Source organism: Marmota monax, unplaced genomic scaffold (genome assembly GCF_021218885.2).
Source record: "Marmota monax isolate L192 unplaced genomic scaffold, Marmota_monax_Labrador192_F-V1.1 WCK01_AAM20220418_F8-fsc00011, whole genome shotgun sequence".
Taxonomy (NCBI): domain Eukaryota; kingdom Metazoa; phylum Chordata; class Mammalia; order Rodentia; family Sciuridae; genus Marmota; species Marmota monax.
Window position 1 is genome coordinate 10,089,406 of NW_026693082.1, and position 16,909 is coordinate 10,106,314.

Consider the following 16,909-nt stretch of genomic DNA (forward strand, 5'->3'; position numbering starts at 1 on the left):
TTCATTTAGAAAAGTAAAGGACCCAGAATAGCCAAAGCAATCTCCTTAGCAAGAAGGGTGCAGCTGGAGGCATCACAATACTGAACCTTAAACTGTACTACAAAACCATAGTAACTAAAACAGCATGGTATTGGCACCAAAATAGACATGTACAGAATGATACAGAACAGAAGACACAGAGACAAACCTACATAAATATAGTTATATCATGCTAGATAAAAATGCCAAAAACATTCATTGGAGAAAATATAGCCTCTTTAATAAATGATGCTAGGAGATCTGGAAATTCATATGTAGCAAAATGAAAATAAAAACCATGCACAAAACTCAATGCAAAGTGGATCAAGGACCTAGGAATTAGACCAGAGACCCTGCACCTAATAGAGGGAAAAGTAGGCCTAAATCTTCACTTTTGATTTGGCTCTGACTTCCTTAACAAGACTCCTAAAGCACAAGAAATTAAATCAAGAATTAATAAATGGGACAGACTCAAACTGATTAGATTTTTAGTACATACATTTATAGTTCTTCTTTGATAACTCCATTTTAGTTTGTACATTATTAATTGGCTCTCCATATTTAGAATAAAATGATTTATCCTGGTTATGGATCCAATAATATATTGAAAAGTTAATGATGTAAATGTTTTTAAGAGAGGGAGAGAAAGACATGAGGGAAATATCTGTCAACTCCTTTTGGTGTCAGTGTGATAATTCAATCTCATAGCCCTTTCTTCACCCTATGGTTTTAATAGTGTCTTAATTTAAATAGATATGTAAAAGTTAAGTTATAAAATATGCTTAGGAATGCATTTTACAGACATAATATGACATTTTATTTACATACTACGCATGTGATACTTTTGCACCCATTGTAAAGTTGAAAAATCTTGAGTCATTGTAAGTTGGGAAACACACACACTCACACATACACACACACACACACACAGACACACACATAGTTCCTTCTAAATAATAGAAAACTTCAGAGATCACAGACATTATTGGAAGCTTTTCTTTCTTTCCTCATATATTTGTTTTTTTTTCTTTTTTTAGTTATATGTCACAGTAGAATATAATTTGACATATTTATATAAATATGGTGTACATCTTACTCTAATTAGGATCCCAGTCTTATGGTTGTACATGATATAGAGATTCACTGTGGTGTATTCATATACTTACATAGGAAAGTTATGTCAGAATCATTCCACTGTCTTTTCTGTTCCTGTTCCCCCTCCCTTTCCTTCATTCCCCTTTGTCTGAACTACTGAACTTCTATTCTTCCCTTCACCTCCTTGTGGTGTGTTAGCATCCTCATATAAGAGAACAGTCAATGTTTTTTGGGGTTTTTTCTTTTTGTGTGTGTGTGTATTGACTTATTTCACTTAACATAATAGCCTCCATATTCATCCATTTACCAGCAAATATAATAATTTTATTCTTTTTTATGGCTGAGTATATTCCATTGTGTATATATACAACATTTTTCTTTATCTATTCATCTGTTGAAGGGCATGTAGGTTGATTCTATAGTTTTGGTATTGTGAATTGAGCTGCATTGATGTGGTTGTGTCACTCTCATATGCTGATTATAAGTCCTTTGGGTATATACCAAGGAGTGGAATAGCTGGGTCAAATGGTGGTTCCATTCCAAGCTTTCTGAGGAATCTCCATACTTCTTTCCATAATGATTGCACCAATTTGCATTCATACCAGCAATGTATGAGTGAACATTTCCCCCTGCATCTGCACCAATATTTATTGTTACTTTTATTCTTGAAATTGCCATTCTGACTAGAGAGAGATGAAATCTCAGTGTAGTTTTAATTTGCATTTCTCTAATTGCTAGTGATGTTGAACATTTTTTCATACATTTGTTGACCATTCATATTTCTTCTTCAGTGAAGTGTCTGTTCAGTTCCCTTGCCCATTTGTTGATCGGATTATTTGTTTTTTAAGTGTTAAGGGTTTTTTTTAATAGTTCTTTATATATCTTAGAGATTAATCCTCTATCTGAGATGCAGATGGCAAATATTTTCTCTTTTTCTCTAGGCTCTCTCTTCACACTCTTATTTTTAATCTGAGAAAATGACAAACCATAGAAACCAGGTAACATGCTAATGTGGCAGAGATAAAACTAAGCACAAATACAGTTGTCTTACTCTACAGTGTTGTTGTGAATACATTTAGAATTTCTTTACATGTCAACTGCAAGGGCCCTTTTGGTCATTTCCCTACTGTAGAGCTTATCTGCTAATTTTTGATAGATGCTTATGGTCTATTATCCATAAATATACCTCAGTACAGATTATCTTAGTTATCATACATGGAGTGTATATTCCATGTATTTTATAAAAACATATTTTTAATGCTTTTAGTAATTTAAGAATCATTTTAAATAATCTAGATATGCTATTTTTTAATAAAGAAAAATTTTTGTTAATTTTTCATGCATGACTCTGAGCCAGTTCCTTATCTATACTAAACATTTCCAACCATATTTTCCATAGTCCCATACTTTTAAATTTTCCACATTGAACTTGACAGAGTTTAAAACAAAAAAACAAGCATTATTCCAAAGCTTAATATCGTCCACTATCCAAGGAAGTCTCCCCACCCTCTCAACCCCCTTTCAAGTTGTCTAGTTCATCTTTCTGTCATTACAAGGATTGCCAAACTTGGCAACATCTGCCATCTACCTCTCTGGACATATGATGCAGGTGTTTGTCCTTAGGCCCTTCCTCCCACTCTTCTCTCCTTTCAATCCTTTTTTGTTTTACCTTCCTGAAAACAAGCATATGCTCATAAGAAATCTAAAAAGTGCCAAAAATAGTTAGTTAAAGAAAAGGGAAAATTACTAGTTGTCACTCTGTGAAGTGACTGTTTTGATACATTTATTACATGCTACTCTTTTTTTCTGTGCATATTTTATCATAGGGACCATAACACACTATAAGATGTATTCAGTCACAAATATGAATCCAAATTGGTCCAAGTTTTCTATATATTATATCATGTTTTTCACAAGCAAAATTTCACCTGATATTTTTTGTGTGTGTCTTCATACATGTACTTAGGGTTCATGTGATTTTTAATATAGTGAAATCCTGTTTCAAATAATTAAAAATTACCCTAACTTCATGACTAATCAAAAATCCTAACAAGTAATATCCAACATAATATGCAAAGAGATTTGATATTTACCATCATGTATATTCTTATCTTAATAAATATTTTGTCAAATTTTCTTTAAAAAGTATGTTTATAATAACACTTTTCTGCATTGACTCTATTCAGAGGATTACCTTAGCATTTCATACTTAGTGTTTTACTTAAATTCAATAACAATTTCTACACCTTTTTAATTGTATTTTTCTTTGTAGAAGTGCTGTTTGTGAATATCCCCTTTGTTGGTCTGCTCTAAAAAATATTGCTTACATAAGAATATTTTGAATTAGGAATAAATGAAATTCTATTTTGCTGTCAGAACCAAATTGTAAAAATGCATTGCATGTCTTTGAAAATCAGTATACTCTATTAGCAGGGCTGTCAATATAAAAAGTGTATTCCATTTCCACCTCTTGCTCTAATAACCTTTTCTGTGTTACTCTGAGGCAGTTCACATAATCAGAGTATATTGTCAGCTTACTGGAGTTGGGGAAGCATGAAATGAAAATCACGTTAATATTGATCCAATTCTTTTACTTGCAAGTGTCCTTGATGTCCTTTTCTACTGAGCAATAACTGTTGGTATTAGGTAGCCATTTTCTTCTCTTCTTTCTTAAATTCTACTAAATTCTTTACAAGCATGACTAACTTGAATAATAATATAATACTTGGAGTAATTTCTGTGAACATTGAATCTTAATTAATATCCAGATTGCTAATACTACAGGTTTATTGTACCTCTGAAATATTTTCCTCCCATTTTTCAGAGGACAGTCTCCCTGTGTTTGCCTAATTTAAAACAAACAAGTCTATATAAGATCCTGTTTGGTAAAAACACAAAACATGCTATGCTGTACTATTGTGTTATGTTATGCATAACATGTTGTGTTAAAATGGACCATAAGAGTCATCAATTATTGAATTAGGTAAGGATTATCCTGTCTGAATCAAGTCTATCATAAATTTGAAGCAGGTATCTTGGGGTTTTAATTTTATGGTAGTTTAGATATCTATTTTGGATTATTCAATATATTTTCTTGTCAACAAAAATGAACTAAAGTGGAATCTAGGTTAAATCCAGTTCTCTTAGTTGTGGGTGTTTCAGCTAAAATATGCAGAACTAAGAAAGGTAGAACTTGATATCTGTACTTATAGACTTTATACCTGTATTTATTTAATGCGCTCAATAACTACTCAGATTTTTCCTTAAAGTATGTTTACAATAACAAATACAAGTAGTCTATTGAATAGAAACATTTTACTTCATCTGTAGAAATACTTGCTTTCATATGATGAGTTTATGCAGAGAAAGTGAATCTTCTGACTCATCATCAAGTATAAGAGAAGTGTTTTTGTGTTTTTTTAAGATAGGTGTTAGTATGATTAATAGTTTTTAACATTGGGATTTTTTTCCTACTGAAAAGCCTGGTGTTTTGTTTTGGGTTTTGTTGTTGTTCTTGTTGTTTTGTTTTTTTGTTTTTGATTTTTGGTTTTTTGGTGGGGTACTGGGGATTGAACTCAGGGACACTGACCACTGAGTCACATCCCACATACCCAGCCACCATTTATATTTTATTTAAAGGCAGCGTCTCTGAGTTGCTTAGTGTCTTGCTTTCACTGAGGCTGGCTTTGAACTCATGATCCTCCTTCCTCAGCCTCCAGAGCCATTGGGATTACAGGTGTGTGTCAGCATTCCTGGCCTGTTTTCTTTTCTTTTTTTTTTTTTAACTATTGTATATAGAATTTTTTTTTTGTAGTTGTTGTCCTTAGCATTCAGTAGAATAGTGGTCATTTCTTTTATAATGCCTTCACTTACATTTCTTAAGAAGGTAATAATTTGTTCTGTGTTATAAATTAGAACATAAAATTTAATTTAGAATTTAAATAGTTTAAAAAGAAAAATGTTTGCTTGATAGTAAATGATTATTATAGTTAAGTATGTTCCACGTATTTATCTATTATTTTTTATCTCACAAATACATGAAAGTCGGCAAGCCAACATAGAACATTTTTGAGCAATAGGTTTCTAAGTCTAATAAAAAGCATTTTTTCATCTTTTAAAAAATGTTAAAAATTGTAAACTTCTCAGTAATTATAGTGATTCTGACCAAATGTTCAAGGAAGCGTTCCCCTGGTGAACAAACTCCTGGTGGATAACAGGCATTCTGTTTTCCACCCTTAGAATGCCCTGCAATCTCTCTTAGGATCTAGTAATATAGCTAATATATGTGCAACATCTAGCTGGTATGGCAATGTCCTGAGAAGCCTCTGTGTTAGAGCCTCATCAAGGCACATAGCTCCTGGGAATAAAGGAACTTGCTTGCTTGATAACTACAATGTTTCACCAAGCTCTGGTGCTCCTGAATCTGCCCCCCTAACAGTAACTTCAGACAATGAACTTTCTTGAGAACTGCACAAAGCTCTTAACATTGCCTATTGTAACTGTGAAATGTAACTGCAGAATAAGTAACCTTACTGATATTCTAATAATGTAGTTATGGTACTAATCACCTAATGTAACCTATTGGTATAAATAAATGTGGCTGCTTGGACAAAGAGCCACTCTGCCACTTTCCCTGCCTCTGCACCTTGTCTCTGTGTCACTTATTATTATTATTATTATTATTATTATTATTATTATTATTATTATCTCCTTACAAGTAATAGATTGATTCATATATATTTTTACATGAGATCATATCACCATGCCTAATGCAATTAGTTAAAGGTACATTTTTCTTAAAAATCTTTTTCTTTTATTGGAAGTTAAATAATATCCTTTAGAATTACTAAAAGCACTTGTCCATAAAGGGACAAAAGAAAAGTATTTAGGTTTTAAAATAAGTTGCATCATTTTGTATTATTTCCATAAGGAAAAATTTTGTCAAAATTCATTGGATGAGCTAAAAATATTATGAAACTGTATATATATATATTTTTTTTTAATTTTTATTTTGGTTGTAGATGGACACATACCTTTATTTATTTATTTTTATATGGTGCTGAGGATGGAACCCAGTGCCTCACACATGCCAGGCAAGCCCTCTACGACTAAGACACAACCCCAATCCCAAAACTGTATATATTAAAAGGAATTTCTCCTTTGAAAAAGAATTCCATCTTGTTAAACTGATTTCTAAATGTTTAGAAACATTAGAATTTCTTAATCATACATTTAGGTAAAATTAAAATGAGACTTAAATTTCTAGTCTGCCAATCTCACCTAAAAGATTTCTTCCAAAGAAGAAAAATAAATCTATACTAAGTGCATTTCTTTTGTTGAAAAAGTAGTTATTTTCCTTCAATATTCAAGATTTTAAGTACTTATATTGTGAATATATCTCTACACAAAATTGAAAAAGCATGTCCAAAGTTTGATGCTTATGTAATTTTATCTAATAACTTTAAATGAATAAAAAGTTTTTTAGGAAGAAAACATTTTTTAAATGTGAGATATTTACACACTATTCCATTTGGACTAGTGTGCACTTGTGTAACTGGCATCCTTCTGTCTTCAGGAAGCATCCAGTCTAGTGGAGGAGTTAAAGGGTCAAAGTCTTGTAATGAGTATAAACAGACTGTTAGAACAGCATGGTGGAAGGAAGACCAACTCCAGCTGAAGGAAAAGAAGCCATCATTATTTGAATACCTAGCGTTGTTGGATTTGGGCTTATATTTTATCTTGTTTGAGGGTTTTAATCCTCACAGTAACCTCCTCTTCCCCGTGTTTGTGCAACATCATTATAAGCAATAAAGCATTGACTGTGTTTTTCTCAGTTTTATGTACTGAATATAATCTTTTAATTCTCTTATTAATTTATTATCAAATTTTTAACATTTGTAATAGTTTATTATAAGGATAATCTTCACACATTTCAAAATATTTAAACATCCATTGTCTCATTTTAATTTTGTAATAATCCTATGAGAGTTAGGTTGAAAATACTTATTCCTGTTTCACAAGTTGACAAAATTAAGAGATTGGTCTAAATCTATATATATATAGAAGTCAAACCCAACATTAAATTTTTTCATGTTACAAATAACAAACATTTGAAAGCATTAAATATACATACATATACATATATTTACATATGTATACATACACACACACACACACACACACACATATATATATATGCACACACACACATATATTCCTAATAAATATTGGAGGAAACAATAAGAAATGGCAAAATGCATAGTCTAACTTCCTCATTTATGAGAAGACTACAAAGGAAATGAAAAGTAACTTAAGTACTTAAGTAATGGCATATAAAACAACTAACAAGTGAATTATTTTCGTGTGCTTATTCAACAAACAATTGCTGACTCTTTGATACTTGACAGGGTAGAAATTAAGTCACTAAGAGAATCCCTAAATAAAGGATTCCAAAATGAATAATTATAATATGTTATGGCCTATTTCTAAGATACAAAGGTTATACAGAGAAGGACAAGGCAGGTAAAAGAATTCCATGTAGAAGAAATTATATGTCAGACTTAAAGGTGTAGTGACAGAAGCATTCAGCTCTTGGGGAAGATGAGGTTCAAAGAGGCTAAATCAGTGAATTGACAAGGTTAAATGATAAGATCATGAGCTATCATAGATCTTTTACTTAAAATTTAATGGATAAAATAAGGTTGAAAATATATTTTTATATAATTATACAGATGATAGATGATAGATACATATATTCATACATATGCATATATATATTTTATGTATAACTTGTATAAATGACATTAATTCATAGTATCATACTCACTATGAATAATAATAGCATAGAAGTATTTGCTACACTAAAATTAGCTTATTACAGGGTGGTATCTTTTCTCTTTGTGCATTAATCACATGTATGATTTATGGCTATTTATTGTTATGAATTATTTTTTCCTTAGTAGTATTGATGTTTTTGAGTTGACTATATGATAATTCCTTAAACATAAATAAACAATTTGGTGGTATTTTTTACATTAATTGTTTATATTTATCAGTGAAAAAATAACAATGAGAAAATGAACTAATTTCCTGACCTTGATTTTTGGACATTCCAGGTAGATAGATTCTTTAATATTATTTAGATAAGTTAAAATATCCATTTTGTCATTTCTGTATGTTAATTAGGCTTATTTAAAATCACAACACTTTAAAATGATAATAATATAGTTATAATAGTAATAATAATATAAGAGTGTAGTAACCATACTAGGAAAATTTTAGTTCTCCTGTTAGTTCACTTTTAAAATGTACTTGGTTTTACATGGATACCTGGTTATTAAGAGAAATTTTATAAAAAGGGAAATTTAGGTTCAGTTGATACATTATTGTATATTAGATGACATTTTCAAATACAAACCTTTTTCAGGTTTTTATCTTTACTAATAAATCTATATATTTAATGTTTTCATGTGTTTGTCATTTGTAACATAATCTTAAAAAAATCTAGAGTTGGATTTTACTTCATTAATCTAGAAGGGGTGGCATTTTTTCTTCTAAAACTTTAAAAATTTTATGGCATTTTAATATTATCATAGAAAGTAGGCATATACGTCTCTCCTATCTATCTTCACACATAGTTCACATTTTCAAAACCAAGGCATACTGATGGTTTGTGGTTCGCTTGTTAATTTCTTGATGAATGGCTAAAGAGGCCAAGAAGTGCACTCCGTTCAACATGTCTTCTGAAGATAGATTATCTCAAATAAATTCTCTTCCCAATAAGATTTTGATTTGTTGGGTGATAAACCAATTCTTTCTAAGGACAGTGTTTACTAGCCTTGTAATGAGACAGCCCTCTGAGACCTTACCACTTTTTGCCTGTAATTTTGATGAATGAAACTTTAATTCATAAAGGATATTGTGATTGAAAAGCACCTTTAGATCTCATGAACTCTAATTTAGATAAATGTTTGTTATAGTACCATAAAATCGGGAAGTTTTCTGAGCTGCAAAATGATAGCACTTCAACAGGAATAAGTTCCCTGTGTTGAAACAGATTCTTTTACTATATTTCTTTAAAAGACATATCTTTCTTTTAAAGATTGTTTTACTGCTTTAAAACTAGAGTAGGTAAAACAGGAAGTTTGATGTATGTTTCAGAGCTTACTTTTTTTCTACTACATTTTCTCTATGGGCAGATTTTTATTTGGTAACACAGGAATAATAGAAAGCTTTATTTTCAACGTGGTTACAATACAAGTAAACACTTGCTTTTTTGGACTGACTCACACTTAAAAGAACTTTATTGACTTTTATGCAAAAATCAAGTTCTCTTTCATGTAAATACATAGGTTTTCTCTATGATTGATTTTAAGATGCCTTGGGAATTTCGTATTTAGAAACTTCTGTAAACAGGTAACTGTTGTTTTTTAGTTTATTCATTTATTCAGGATTTATAAGTGCTCACTCTGGACCAGTCAGTGTGCAAAATACTGAGAACAATAAAAGATGGAACCATTTTTCAGTCATGAAGGTGCTTCAAGGCTGTTATAGAGATAAATATGCAGTTGTAATACCTGTAAGTAGTTTCATAGCAGGATTTATGAGGTATTGTGAAAGCAAAAGGAAAAGAATACACAAATCTATCTTAAGACATTAGAGAAGGGATGGGGTTAAAGGTTGAGGAAAACTTGAACTTCAGTTCAGCACCTGTTTGTGGTGTACCTGCTGAGTGCCAGACACTGAGGCCACAGGAGTGAGGCTCCAATATAGCAGAGAAGGCAGAAACCAGCTTTACAATATGGTTGAGTTCTATGTAAACTGCAAGCACAGAGGCCTTAGTTAGGAGAAGCTCCCGATGGAAATGAGTTTTGAAGCACAAGGAGAAATAGCCACATAATGAAGGAAAGAAAAATATACAGAGGAAATTAAATTAGCACAGATTGAGGTATGTGAAAGCATGACATATTTTAGAAGCTATAGGTGGTTCAACATTGCAAAGTGGTGAAAGGTAATGCAAAGCTGGTGATGAGAAGACAAAAGGACTTGGTCATCCATGCTAAGTTAGATTTTATTCTGAGTATAAGTCTTGCATTTAGTGTTGTTGACTAAGAAGAGTTAATAAACAATATTAAACAGGAAAATTTCCTCAACCAATCTGTGTTTCATAATAATCAGTCTGACAAAAGCATGGAGGGTAGTGTGAATAAAAGAGTTCCCAGAACCCTCTGGACCAAAATGACCTGAACTAGAGCAGTGGCAGTCACCATACAAGATTAATCCTGGGTTTGGGGACTGAAGTGATTTGATCAAAGGAGAAGGAGTAGCAAGAGACAATTAGCTCAGAGAAATGTTCAATTAGTATTATCCAGGTAAAGTTGCCTAAAAATATGAAGGTAAAGACCTTAGGAGATCTAGGTTATTAATCATTACATCTGTTTCTTTTGTTAAATGATGCAAGCTCTATGTTTCCCTAATTAAGTTACCATCCTAGAATCAAATGCTTTATAAAGATAGCTAACCCCAAGAGATTACTGTTGTGCTGGCTTTATTTTACAAAAAAATCATATGAAATTAGGATAATGTTTGAAGTCAGGGATATATCCTTAATCTTCATTGCAGAAATAAGAATCATCTATAGGCCAGTGAAGGAAAAACACACAAGTAACCCATTTAATTCTCTCACCTCTGATAAGATGCTGATTTGTAATAATATGATTTGTCTCCGAAATATTTGTCAAGGCACATTTAACAATCTGTTGCTTTATACTGCAAAAGTGTATATTAACTATGCTGTCTAAATGAGCAGGGGCTGGGATAAAACAGTTCCTCTCAGCCACTGGTACTCTACAGTGGTTTTGTGAAGTGCCTGTGTTCTTTAGCATGTGCTTTTACTCCTCTGTGGCATTCTTTGAGTTCATTTGTTCATGTTTTAGCAAACAGAGATGGCTTTCAGTCACTGACAAAAACAAAAGCTGCAAAAAAGACAAAAAGTAAAGAAAAGGTTAACACTGTTTTATAGTGCATGTTCCATGGCACCTAGATGCCCTTCCAAGAAAGTGATTGAGCAAACATTAACAGACAGTGATGTACTGGTGGAAATCCTATGGTACAAGCCTTGGAGAATTGGCTAAAAGGATTATGAATTATAACTGCAGAGAATTTTGGCCAGAGGCATGACGTGATTTGGAAAGCAACTACCAATATGTGCAACTCCATATCACCACCTGGAACTAACATACAACAACATATAGGACTGATTTTACTAGGCTCCCATTTCTAGGAATATATTCACCAACCAAGTAAGATATGAAAGTAGTTTCTCCAAATTGAAATTCAGTTTCAAGTGATATGGAATAGAAGTATTTCTTCTCTCTCTCTCTCTCTCCCCCTTCCCTTTTTCTCCCCCCCTCCCTCTTTCTCTCTTCCTCCTCCCCCCAAAAAGTAAGTCTGTATCGTTAGATGTATAAATTTGTTTGCAGTGTATACAATTTGAGACTCATTTTCACCTGCTAAATCAGGTGTTGGAATGTCAATGTGCAAATATTTGTTAAGCCATCAAATACATCAGGAATTCAGATGCATTACTTTCTAACCTTTACATTGATTGGCATGTTAATGCCAGGTAAAAATTTGCTGTATTTGAATTTTTCTGTTTTTTTTTTTCTGTTTTGATTGATTTTTGTATTATTTGATATACCATACAAGACTTTAATTTCAGATAGTATTTTTTTTATTAATTGCTAAAGAAAACAACTATGGTGAAGTAGGTTTATGTAAGTATCATTCCTACCTTTGACTTTCTGTAACTCTCCACTGACATTTTTCCTCTCAGATGTGAATGCTTTCTTGTTTTCTTCATTCCTGTCTCATCTACTTTCAAAAGCCAGCAGGTCAATTTTTTACCTAATTCAAAAAATATATAATTATTTAAAATTGTTTAATTTTATGCACTAAAAAACTGAGTTTAAGATGAATACAGATTTTGTGTAGAACATGCACTGTTCATGGAGTCATAAGAAATGGATTATAGATACCCTGACTATGAATGTATCTTTCTCAGCTTATTTCCTCATCTGTAAAATAAGGGTAGATTATTAAATTCCTCTAGTTTTTCTCACAGAAAACCAAACAATGAAGAATTTTAAAATGTTCTATAATTATGCAACATATAACAAAGTAATCAGTTACTTATAATACTCACTGGAAGCAAAAAAAACAGCATAATAACCTTATTATATTTTGGTTGTTATCAGGCACTGAAGAAGATGTAGTAAAATCAAAGAAAGCATTCAGAAGTCAAGCAATAGTGAACCAGAATGCAGAGACTGAACTTATGTTGGAAGGAGATGATGACGCCGTCAGTCTGCTCCAGGAGAAAGAAATTGACAATCTTGCAGGTAAATTTCAATTTTTCTTCTATTTTGTGTTAACAAATACAGTGAATTTAAGAAAATTTAAATTCTACCTCCTGGCGAATAAATGTGCACTCATAGTTGTCAAAATGTTCAATCACTTGAAAGTAAATTTTCTACTATATTGTTTTCTGCTATTGAAGAGAGAACCATAAGTAAGTGTGTATTTTCTTGACCAAAAAAATGAATAGCACCAACTTTCTGTATGATAAAGAGCAAAGTTTTATATGGGAGAAGTAAAAACATAATCGAAGTTGTCCACATATAGCTGTGTATATCACTGGGAGATTGGACAGGGTGATAGATCCCTTGACTTATATCTGATAGCCCCTTCTGCCAGGTGACCTTGGAATTTGCCATTTTCTTCCTGCTGTCACTCTTTGGAATGCGCTTTCCCCTTCCCATTTTGCTATCAGATCTCATATTGCTAGTCTCCCATCACTAGCAGACATTTTTCCCCACCTACTTTCCACTCTTAGCTTCTCTAAGTAATGGTCTGAGGTCAATTGAGGACAGCTTCTATAAGGACCAGTTGGGATATAGTTATCCTAATATATTGGTTAACAACCTTTTTTTGGTTTCAAACCATTTTGAGAGCCTGATGAAAGCAGATCACTTTAGGAAGATGCACATAGAATTTTGTGTACAATTTCTGACCATTCACTGAACCCCAGAAATCAGTCTATGAAATTATACCCTGATCTCCAGTTAAATACTCCTACTTTAGAGTTTCAAAAAAAGTGGCCAAGTGTTATCTCAGTTCTATATTTTCAGCCCACACAACAACAAGGTAGAAGTCAACAATAAGAAGTAGACTACAGTTATCATTCTATTTACAAAATCACATTTCACTTTCTGGGAGCATACCAAAAATTATCTGGCAAGGCTGTATGAAAGCTTTAGTGATTTATTTCTACCAGTTAGACATTTCCCTTTTTACCAAAGAGAGGTTGCTATTAATTGTAAAGTGGACATGGATCTTATTCTCACTCTTCTAGATTAACAAGGCTATTCCAATGCCAGTTCCTGGATATGCCTTCTTACTAATGTTCCCATATCATGATAACTATTTCTTCTATTTATTCTTCTATTTAAAACTACTCTGAAATCTATGACTAAATGTTTGCCTTGAATTCCTTAAGTAAATGTTCAAGTTTTGGTTTTAGAACTATAAGCAAATGAAACTCACTAATTCTGTTTGCCCACAAATATTTCTTTTTTTCCTGGTCTCGTCCTTGATCTTAAAGATCATAGGAAATTCACAAATGTGGTGCCTAATCTTTTTAGATAATGGCTTGCCCTTTTTCATTCACATATGCTAACACATAGTTTAAACTCTTTCTGGTCCTTTCTTTTTTTTTTAATATTACTTTTAGTTGTCAGTGGACCTTTATTTATTTACATGTGGTGCTAAGAATTGAACCCAGTACCTCACACATACTAAGCAAGCGCTCTACCACTGAGCCACAACTCCAACCCCTTCTTTCTGGTCCTTTCTTGCATTAAAGATAATTAGTTGATTCAAATGTGCCTTGTCCCTTGAAGTATATCATTAAAATCTACCCTGTAATATCAGTGAAAAATGCAGCAAATCTAATAACTATATTTCTCTCCTTTAACATTAACTAATCCGATATATTAATTTATATTTATAAACGAAATTTTAAAACACATTAAGTTCCAATATCCAAAGACAATTAAAGTATTCCGTTTAAATGAATTTATTTCAAAATTTTTAAATCTATAGTATCATAACAATGACAATAATGTTACATAAAATTTATATGAAAAATCAAATTATGAACCTTCTAATGAACGTGCTCTATCAAGACTCTTCTCACTTTTTTTACCAGATTTTTCTTGAGCAGCTCTGTTCCTATCCATATCCACCTGATCCTACCTCATACTCTTCTTTTAGGATCCTTGTGTCTGAAAAATCTTATTAGCTGTCTTAAAATATTGATCCCCTGCCTAGTCTATCATGTTTATTTTTTATAGAGCAGTTCAAAATGTTAATTGAAGGAATTTTGAATGCAGTGGAAAAGAAGTGGGAGATGGATGTTTTGTGAAGGGAAAAGTAAGAGCCACAGAAGTTGTCTGCATAATGAATAGGGATGTGTAGATTGACTCTGTATAGACTGTCATGATAGTGGCAATGTTACATAAAATTCACTTTTAGAAGTTAATTACAAACTAGAAGTCCTAGGTTTAAGAAATCAGGTATTTGTGAAGTTTCAGATCACATAAATACATAACATTTTGTTCCAAGAAATCATTGTACCAGATTATGGTTATTTATGTCAGAAATTTTAATTTACTAAATAATATCTATCTTATCCAGAATTTAGCATCTGAAATAGCATAATAATACTATACTGCCTAAAGAAAAGTTCACCATCATAGGAGACCAAAATCCAAGAGATCCTAAAATCTGTTTATAATATTAATATAATCTTTTATTTATTTGGTGTCACAGACATATTCCATAAAAAATTGTTTGTTTCCATCTTAAAGATGGAAATTACAGGTTTGCCTTTTCATTATTACCTTAATGATATGGCTTGCCCATTATTCATATATAAATAAACTGTCAAAAATGTGCACATAATTGAGTTTTCAGATTTTAGATTGTATATGAAAGAATGTACCATTTTACAATAGTAAAGTTAAGCCTAAACCTTCTAATTAACATAAAGCATTTTCCTCTTGTTACAAAACCCTGTTTTCATAACATAGGCATACAGAAAAAGAAACCATACATATAATTTTTTAGTGTGCAATATTAAGTTAAATAGAAAGAGTTTGCTACTTAGTAAAGAAAACTAAGGAAATTACTAATTAAGATTAATTCCTTATTTTGATTTAAATGAAATGTTTTTAGAAACACTTTTGTTTCTAAAAAGAATAAAAATAGAAGGGAGAAAAATAGTTAGCATGTCTTTTTAGGAACCAATGTTCAGACAGCTTTATGTGCAATAATCATTTATCTTTCACAACAACCCCATGAGATATAAATTATGATTACTAGTACTTTAAGAAATAGGATATGGAGGTCCAGAAAGATTAACTTGTATAAAGTTAAGAACTGTACATAAAATAGCATTTCTTTAAAAATACGTAGTATATGGTTTACACTAAAATTCATCCAATTTTACATTTAAATATGTATATAGCCGGGTGTATATTTGATACTTAAAGATTCAAACAGGGAAAAGTGAAACCCTGTCTTTATAACTCCATCTTACATTAGCTCTATTATATTTACTTAGAAGTCTGTGAATATGCATAATAATTAATTTTAGCTTTAATTATAGCCTAGGTGTTGACCAAAATCATTCTGGTAAGTTAAAAATATTTGATAAGCAATAGAATACTTTTACCACAATTTTGTTTAAATATTGACTCACGTGTTTTTTCCATTTTGTTCAGAGCCTTCTAATTTTAATAAAGATAAATTGTTCCACAAAGTTTTTTAGCTTTAAATGTCCTGCAGCTTTCTGTTTTACTTTTAGTTCCCTTTCTTGCCAAGCTGTTCATCTCAAGAAGCAAGTTAAATATGTGTGATTACTAATTACTCAATTTATTATATATTATAGCAAATGGCTAATATGATTACAGTATAGAAGTATACCAATCAATTAAGTAATTATTACATTAATAACACCTAACTTAATTTATTTCAGTTGCTTTTTTAGTTTGTAGTAATTACTGAAGTGAATGAGCAACTATGATTCCATATGCACTTAAATATTTCAGTTAACTAATTATAATTTGGGATAAAATATTTAGATTAATCAGTATAACAACCAATTTTAATCTAAAATATCAATTATTGGCGCCGGCAAAGTAGAGGGAACTGTGACCACGCACAGAGCAGGCCCAGCGGCCTGCTGAGGGGCAGAGCCGCCCCCCACCCCCCGCGCCTGCCAGGTAGGGGAACTGTGACCACGGACAGAAAAGGCCCAGTGGCCCGCGGCGGGACAGAGCTTCCAATCACTCCTGCAAGGTAGGCGGGCCTGCGACCCACCGGCAGAGGAGGAGCAGCGACCTGCTGAGAGGCAGAGTCGCCCCCTCCCCCTGCGCCGGCAAAGTAGAGGGAACTGTGACCACGCACAGAGCAGGCCCAGCGGCCTGCTGAGGGGCAGAGCCACCCCCCATCCCCCGCCCCTGCCAGGTGACCACCGACAGAAAAGGCCGAGTGTCCCGCGGCAGGACAGAGCTTCCAATCACTCCTGCAAGGTAGGCGGGCCTGCGACCCACTGGCAGAAGAGGAGCAGCGACCTGCTGAGAGGCAGAGCCGCCCCCTCCCCCTGCACCAGCAAGGTAGAGGGAACTGTGACCACGCACAGAGCAGGCCCAGCGGCCTGCTGAGGGTCAGAGCC

At 32.7% G+C, this 16,909-nt stretch overlaps 1 protein-coding gene across 8 annotated transcripts in view; it reads left to right on the forward strand.

The window, feature by feature from the left end:
- Nbea (neurobeachin) overlaps nucleotides 1-16,909 on the forward strand; it is a 651,894-nt gene that overhangs the window by 420,973 nt on the left and 214,012 nt on the right. For all 8 annotated transcript variants that reach the window (XM_058582531.1, XM_058582532.1, XM_058582533.1 and 5 more), the window contains one exon: nucleotides 12,369-12,512. In XM_058582531.1, the coding sequence (XP_058438514.1) occupies nucleotides 12,369-12,512 (144 nt within the window). The remainder of the gene's footprint in view (nucleotides 1-12,368; nucleotides 12,513-16,909) is intronic.